Source organism: Vespa mandarinia, chromosome 17 (genome assembly GCF_050613455.1).
Source record: "Vespa mandarinia isolate Hongniang chromosome 17, ASM5061345v1, whole genome shotgun sequence".
Classification (NCBI taxonomy): Eukaryota; Metazoa; Arthropoda; class Insecta; order Hymenoptera; family Vespidae; genus Vespa; species Vespa mandarinia.
In genome coordinates, this window is record NC_140826.1 from 3,182,501 (window position 1) to 3,190,947 (window position 8,447).

Below are 8,447 nucleotides of genomic sequence, written 5' to 3' on the forward strand. Positions count from 1 at the left end.
ATCAGGCCGATACTACAACAGGTTTTAACTGCTTTATTGAAGCTCAAGGTATGTATTTATAAAATAAAAAATATTTTATATTAATATTATAAAATATAAAATAAAAATAAAAATAAATATAATAAAATATTATTCTCTCTCTTTCTCTCTCTTTTCCTTTTGGTATTATAAATAAATGGTGATTGATGATTTTTAGCAATTGGGCCTTATACACGCGGATCTTAAGCCAGAAAACATCATGTTAGTGGATCCTTCACGTCAGCCATATCGAGTGAAAGTCATAGATTTTGGTTCGGCCTCTCACGTATCAAAAGCAGTTTGCAATACTTATTTACAATCGCGATACTATCGTGCACCAGAAATTATTCTTGGACTTCCTTATTGTGAAGCGATAGATATGTGGTCGCTCGGATGTGTCGTAGCAGAATTGTTTTTGGGATGGCCCTTGTATCCGGGCAGCTCGGAGTACGATCAGATTCGATATATTAGTCAAACTCAGGGCCTACCGACGGAACATATGTTAAATAATGCTAGTAAAACGACGAAATTTTTTTATCGAGACATGGACAGTTAGTATATCCAAAATATAATTTATTATTATTATTATTATTATTATTATTATTATTATTATTATTATTATTATATATATTTTTTTTTTCAAGATTATGTTTTAAACATTATGATTATATTCACATTGAAATTTCATTTTAGGTACGCATCCGTTTTGGCGATTAAAGACACCGGAGGAACACGAGGCAGAGACTGGAATTAAATCAAAAGAAGCTAGAAAATATATTTTTAATTGTCTCGACGATATTGGCCAAGTTAATGTACCGACTGATTTAGATGGTGGTCAGCTTTTACCTGAAAAGGCAGATAGGAGAGAGTTCATTGACCTCTTGAAGAGGATGCTCACCATGGACCAGGTAGTAATATCTAATTGATGTTAATCAAAATATATTTCCATGATGTGTTGTACAATATATTAAATATAATGACTTTTCTTTCATTTCTATTATTAATTAAAATTAATTATATTATAACGGTGGTTATTATACACATAGATAATTCAATTTTTAGGAGCGCCGAATAACACCCGGAGAGGCTTTGAATCATGCTTTCGTTACCCTGGCACATTTAGTCGATTATGCGCATTATAACAGTGTCAAGGCTTCCGTCCAAATGATGGAGGTTTGCAGAAGAGCCGGCGATTTTACTGCAAGTCCTGCTCACCATCAAGCACCACCTGCTCCTCAACCACCCCCGCCTACATCCTTAGTAGCTAATTTTGTACCAACGACAAATGGTAGCGCAGTTACTCTTACGTTTAACAATCAATTGACCAATCAAGTGCAACGTTTAGTTAGAGAACATCGCACTGCTCCAACGGGCTATGACAATCTGGTTAGTTTTAATCAAATTTTAATTATTTTTTTATTTTGTATTTTAATATTTCTTTTTCTTTTTCCTATTTTTTTTTCTTTTTTCTTTTTTTTTTTTTTAATAATATTATTTTGAAACATTGCAGTATCAAATCTATAGCAACAGCAGTCGTCGAGCAACGCAATACAGTGGTTCTTCTAGTGGTTCAAACAGTGGCCGAAGTGCGGTGCATGATTTTTCACATCAATTAGTACCTGGTATATTATGTCCTCCTCCTGGTTATCAAACAATGCCAAGTCCAGCCAAACACGTAGTAGTTGCTCAGGTAATAGTAATAAAAATGATAAATAAATTATTTATTTTGTGTTATATATTTATAATTAAATAAAAAGTGATATGCGTTATTCCATTTGATTATAAACTAATGGTTATAGCCACCGCAGGCTCAACAAGGTCCACTTCAAATTCAACCGTCGATCATATCGCAGCAAGCTGTTGCGGCAGCTGCGGTAGCCGCGCAACAACAGTATGCAGCAGTTCCTGTGTCTATGGTAGAAACTGGACGACAAATGTTGCTCACTGTAAGTTCATAAAGATAATCATGTTTTATTAAAAAAAAAAAAAAAAAAAAACTACAACTTGGAAAAAAGATGTATATATATATATATTTTTTTTTTGTTCGATACCTTTTTATATACCTTTGTATTTGATGCGATTATAATATTATTATAATTATAAAAGAATGCCGTACAAACATCATGGCCTGGTGGAAGTCGACAAATGGCTGCAATAGTTCCATCTTGGCAACAATTACCACCACAGCATGCAGCCATTCAACAGCCATTATTAAGCGATGCTGGAGATTGGGGTAGACCACTTATCGTGGATAGTTCTGCCATATTACAGGTAAAGTAATTGGACCTTATTGTAAAAAATAAGTGTCATATTTATTTTTATTACAAATCATTTGTAATATATTTCGTCAATGCAATGTTCCAATTGATTACCCTTGTTTTGGGGAAGGATCAGCGGCCAGTATTTCCTGTCACGGAAGTATATAACACTAGTGCTCTCGTCGAACATCCACCGCAAGGTTGGGGCAAACGTAGTGTAACGAAACATCATCAACATCATGTGACCGTACCTCAGCAAAGTCAACACAGGCATGAACATAAAAAGGAAACTCAACAGTTGAGTCCAGTGAAAAAGAGAGTGAAGGAGAGTACACCACCAAGTAGTATGAGACGACATTCACCTTCGAGTGGACATTGGCAACAACAACCAATTCAATCTCATCATCACAGCAGCAAGCACAGTAGTAGTCACAATGTAGAACATCAACAAGTTGCATCCGTCCGGCAACAAACTATCACGATATATGATACACCATCTCCGGCTGTTTCTGTTATTACTATTAGCGACAGCGAAGATGAGTCACCTGGGAAATGGTGAGTTTTCTTTTTGTATTTGATTTTTCGTTTTTGTCTTTTTCCTATCTTTTTTTCTTTCCTTTTTTCGTTTTTTTATTTTTATTTTATATATATATATATATATATATATATTTGTTTTGTTTGTTTTTTTTCTTTTTTTACATTTTATGAAAAGTTCAAAAGTAGAATATTAGTCTATTATTTATTGCTTAAATGAACAGTATTTTTTGCTCATTTTTGACAATCTGTATTATAATAGTGTATATATACATTTTGATATATTTTTGCATATATTTATCATTCTTTTTTTTCTTTTTTTTTTCTGTATGATAAGAAGCATATTTTTTTTTTTTTTTTTTTTTTTTTTTTTTTTTATAAGGCCAATGACATTTTACAGATTGTAAAAGCTAACAAATTAAGTTAACGAAAAATGATAACCCATCGATATTGTCAAGTAGTAATCCTGCAAGTAAATCCCCACTATCTTCGAGTTATATATCCTAGTATATGCTAGTTCGTAGTAGAATCATGCATGATATCATTGACAGCTGTGGCGATCGTCAATGCGGAGCCTGTCAAAGTTTGGCAACTCGCCTGTCTGGCGACGGACGTCCTGTCCGTGAGGAGGTCATTCGAAGGTACATTATTGTATTACAATATAGCACAACACACAACACATTATACACTACACACAAAATCATTATAATAATACCTCGTATTCGTTTTTATTATCATTATTATTATTTTAATTATTTTTTTTAAATTGATCAATTAATTCATAATCTTTGTATTATTATTTTTTTTTCTTTTTTTTTTTTTTTTTTTTTTTTTTAATTCGTCTATACAATAAAAAATCATTTAGTTCATTTAACAAAATCAACACACACACACACACACACATAACGTATATACATAAGACAAATACGAAAGTCATATTTCTTGGCTGTCTCATTAATCTAGGTAACCATAATATCCTTATATGCATGTTTTAATAAAATGTTAACATAAGTAGAACATTCCAAAAGTATTATCATAATTAAAAATGAATCGATGATTATTGAAGTGTATCCAAGTTATATTTCTGATATTATATATAAAGAGAACATATTTTGTTATTCTTAACATTTTCATATAATTGAAACACGTACGTCAAAATATCATCGAACGAAAAATAGATCAATGTAAATCACTTTCATAATCATCTGTTCAAATAAAAAAGAAAAAAAAAACAGATGGAGAGAGAAAAAAAATCATAATAATTCTAAACAATTAAAAATTGTATTTCTCCTTTTTTTACAGTACACAATCTACACCGAGAGTTGTACCAACGATGCAGCAAGCTCACTCAAGTACGCAAGCTCACACAAGTTCTCATACGACATCACAAAGCTCGTCACAAAGAGCTCAAAGGAAGAATGTTATTAGCTGTGTTACGGTTGGTGATAGCGATGGCGAAGTTAGTCCAGGCAGAGCTCATGCACATTTGTATCAACAAGTACCACAACATCCGCAACATCAACAAACCACCACTCAACATATTAAACATGAGCCTCAGCAACAACATCATGTTAGCAGGTGACCATTTTTTTTTTTTTTACTCTTCTCGTCATTTTATTTGAATTTAATATATATATCTTATTTTTTTCTTTCTTTTTTTTTCTTGTTTTTTGTTTGTTTGTTTGTTTGTTTGTTTGTTTTCATCTTTGTGTCAAATAATCTACTTACATGCTAATAATTATATTCCCAATGCAGCAGTAGTTCTGGCTATTCCTCTCAGTCACAAAAGAAGAGATTATTGGCTAAGGTACAATCCGAGTGCAATATGGTGAACGTTACAACTAAATCTGAACCTGGCGTTGAGTATGTCGCTCCACATCCATGTCACGCGCCAGCATGCAAAGAGCCACCAACCTATCAGGTTAAATTACATTTTTTATCTCCTTTCTTTCGAGCCTTCTCTCTTTCTCTCTCTCTCTCTATCTCTCTTTATTTATATATATCTTATTATTCTTAAATGTCTTCAGTTTGATTTAATATTTGACTTTATCGTTGACAAAAATTTTCTACGATATAATCGTATTTCTTGTACTTTAGGAAAAGTTATTTCTATATTTTTTTTTTTGTTTTCTTTCTCTCTTTGATGATTTTTTTGTTAAACTTTATTTTTTAATTTATAATTTCAATTGATAACGATACTGCAAACAACAGCAAGAGAAAAATTGGATTCATGGAAATGATTAGTTTCTTTATTTCCTTCCATTAGTAATTTTTCTTTTGGGTAATGTTTTTCTAGGATGACGCCTATGACATGCATGACTACTTCTTGCAGTATGTGACAACAAGTAGCGCTCATCCTCATCTCCAAGAACAACACATCGTTTACACAACTGGTACCGACAAGCGAGTCTCTTGGCCTGGAAAACGAGCAGAGTATAAACACGAATACGTACAACCACCAGCAGCTCATTCGAGAGATCATCAAAAGTGGGCAGTAGCAAATCCTGTTCATCAATATAGGTGAGTCATAAATATAAGATATCGCATGAGAGCTTGTGTTCTATGATATATTTTTTAAAAGGCATGTTTTCAAAAAAAAAAAAATAGTTATAGTTTAGATATTTTGTGATATTTTCAAGGTAAAATTAGCTAGCATGTTTATTTCTATTGTAATAGTGTGCTCGATGCATGGTATTTATTTCTTTCTTTTTTTTTTTTTTTTTTTTTTTTTTTTATTTTATATATATATATATATATATATATATATATATATTTCGAGGACCAGACAAATTTGTAATGAAAAAGAAAAACAGAAAGAATAATACAAAACAAAAAAAAAGTATAAAATAATATTGCATGATTTTTCAGGAGTTGTATTCGTTAGATACACATCCATATGAAATGAATGAGAGAGGCATGAAGTTTTCCTTTATTTTCTTTTTCTCTTCTGATATTTTCTTTTCCTTTTTTTTTTCTTCTTCTTCTTTTTTAAACTTTTTTTTCCTTATCTTTTTGTTTCGATAACAAATCTTCTTTATATATATTGTGTCTTTTTGCTTTTCTCGTTTTCTTCCAATTTAACGTCCTCGTTATACGATGGTAGTATCAGTAATATATAAATTTCAGTTGAATTAATGCCGGGAAAAGTTTAAAAGCGCAAGAAAGAGTAAAGCATGTGAATTGCGTAATGAAGGGGTGGATTTTCTTCTGGGTTTTGTAGGCAGAGCCAGGTGGTAGGCTCGGCAGCCCATCCGGGTCATACCCACAGCCACCATGGGCATCCAGTCCATCTGAGTCCTGGGGGTGGTGGTGGAGGCAGAAGCCCCACAGGCGGACCTGTGATAGGGGGTGCCCAGCATCTGGGACAACCTCTCTACCAGGAGTACGCTCATGTGCGTTCAAGAGCACATGCTGTGCCACCCCCTGTATATGTTACTGCTGCGCCTTCTCAGGCTCCTACTGCTATCCAGCAGCAACAAGTGCCCACCTTTCAGGGATTCACACCCGGGTGGGTACCTAGACACCTAGTTGATGCATGCATGTGTGTACCATTTATTATTTTACGTTTATAGTGTTAGTATTATTTAATGTTTAAATGTATTCGTGCCGTTAAGGTATGTTTGTTGATGTTATTGTCGTTATTGTTGATATTAGGAGTATTATGTATGTATACATATATATATATATATATATATAGATATATATACATCATTATATGATTATGATATATGTATGTTCATGCATAATTACATGATGTGTTGTATCCTACTACAGAGTTAGAGATTATCTTTTAAAAGGCTTACACGATTTTTACTTTTGTTCAATATGTTTGCACGGATTATCATATAGCAGTATATTGATTTCTCTTATTAAGAGAATAAGTTTTATTTTCTTTTCTCTCTCTCTCTTTTTTATCTTTTTTTTTTGTTTTTTTTTTTTTTTTTTTTTTTTTTTTTTTTTTTTTTTTTTTTGTTTCAATATATCATTTTTTGTTCTCTCTCTGTATAGCATCAAGGATATCTTATATTATATAGTTTAGTGTTTTTGTAGAGTATCTTGATTAGAGACTGCATGTTTGCATATTGCATATCTTTCGTATTTATTTATGTACAAGTATGTTCGCCCAATGAAGGATTTTATATTTTACACAATATTAAAATATAATGTTAATTAAATAAAAATTGTCTTCTTTGTCATGCTTGTACATAAATTAATTATAACAATATGTCGATCGCCCATTTGCACATTCGTGTCCAGAATATTATTATTATTATTATTATTATTATTATTATTATTATCATTATTATTATTATTATTATTATTATTATTATTATTATTATTATTATTATTATTGAGATAACTCCAAACAAATCTTAATATATTTTTATTTATTATCAAAACACAATCATATTATATTATAGCAAATAATCTATAAGTTTTAGGATACGCAGGTGTAATCTGGGCCAGCGGTATCATAAAAAAGCAAAGAAAAGAAAAGAAAAGAAAAAAAAAAAATCTATATTTGCCATCTTTTTTTTAGAGATTTGTGGAGACGTTCTAACGTATGTTATCCCGTTTTTTACAGCTCGTCTCCATTAACGTTGTATGATTCTAGTCGTGCGTTGCCACCACCAGCTCATCACAGCTCAGCCAGACCATTACTGGCAAGCCATGCAGCGCATCCTCTACCAGCACATATGCAACCTACTGCTGTTTATGGATTGGCACCACTTTCACCAGCTAAACACCAGTATCAACCGTCTGGTTTGTGGTTTACGGAGTAAATTATATATTCCTATAACGAAGAGTTTTAAAGTGCATTCTCTAACTGTTAGTTTAAACTCTTCTTACCACCATCACCACCACCACCACCACCACCACCACAACCACCCCCTCTTTTATTTCTTTTTCTGTTTCCTGGGAAACTTACGATCTCCTCTCTTTTCCTCTCGTTTATCGATGTACAACACAATGAGAAATTCTTATGAAATGAAAAAGGACGTATTGCTTATATCTTATATATATGTATATATATATATATATATATATATATATATATATATATACACATATATATATTATATTGATGTAAGATATTTATCAAAAGACTCAAATTTCGTCTGCCTATATTTCTCTCTCTTTCTCTTTCTTTCTCTCTCTCTCTCTCTCTCTCTTTCTCTTTCTCTCTCTCACTTTCTCTGAAAAGAATTCTACTTTAATGACTGTTATTTGTATTAATGGAAGAGAACAATCAAGTTATATTAATGTATCTTTGAAAGGAGACTTTGAGAAAAAAAAAATTGCTAAGTTAGCTTCTTAGAAGAGACGATTTTTTGAAATATTGAAAATTATCAATCCGTCCTTAATCAGCAGTATCGTCTCTGTTCCTTAATTGTACAGGTGGCAAAAAAAAGAAACAAACAAACAAACAAACAAACACAAATAAGAACAATTGAGTTTGTGACAGTGACGATGCAGCATATAACAATAGTTTCATAGAAAATAGATCTCTTGCTACTTTTTATTTATTATTCTTTGTTAATTTTTAACCATAGAAGAAAAAAAAAAGAAAAGAAAAGTAATGTCCTTTTTCAATTCTTACGACTTGTAGGAAAAAATTGTAAAAAGAAAAAAAAA

At 31.7% G+C, this 8,447-nt stretch overlaps 1 protein-coding gene across 16 annotated transcripts in view; it reads left to right on the forward strand.

Moving 5' to 3' along the window:
* Window positions 1-8,132, forward strand: part of Hipk (Homeodomain interacting protein kinase) — a 31,613-nt gene extending 23,481 nt beyond the window's left edge. For 8 of the 16 annotated variants that reach the window (XM_085662059.1, XM_085662061.1, XM_085662063.1 and 5 more), the window contains 14 exons: window positions 1-48; window positions 197-569; window positions 712-929; window positions 1,081-1,404; window positions 1,529-1,708; window positions 1,818-1,964; window positions 2,125-2,289; window positions 2,407-2,831; window positions 3,362-3,451; window positions 4,113-4,388; window positions 4,566-4,731; window positions 5,107-5,330; window positions 6,031-6,351; window positions 7,396-8,132. The exon at window positions 1-48 is cut by the window's left edge and continues 171 nt beyond it. In XM_085662059.1, the coding sequence (XP_085518185.1) occupies window positions 1-48; window positions 197-569; window positions 712-929; window positions 1,081-1,404; window positions 1,529-1,708; window positions 1,818-1,964; window positions 2,125-2,289; window positions 2,407-2,831; window positions 3,362-3,451; window positions 4,113-4,388; window positions 4,566-4,731; window positions 5,107-5,330; window positions 6,031-6,351; window positions 7,396-7,594 (3,156 nt within the window). In that variant the 3' untranslated portion in view covers window positions 7,595-8,132. The remainder of the gene's footprint in view (window positions 49-196; window positions 570-711; window positions 930-1,080; window positions 1,405-1,528; window positions 1,709-1,817; window positions 1,965-2,124; window positions 2,290-2,406; window positions 2,832-3,361; window positions 3,452-4,112; window positions 4,389-4,565; window positions 4,732-5,106; window positions 5,331-6,030; window positions 6,352-7,395) is intronic. The other 8 variants (XM_085662056.1, XM_085662051.1, XM_085662053.1 and 5 more) reach the window with 8 other exon arrangements.
* The last annotated feature ends 315 nt before the right edge of the window (window positions 8,133-8,447 follow it).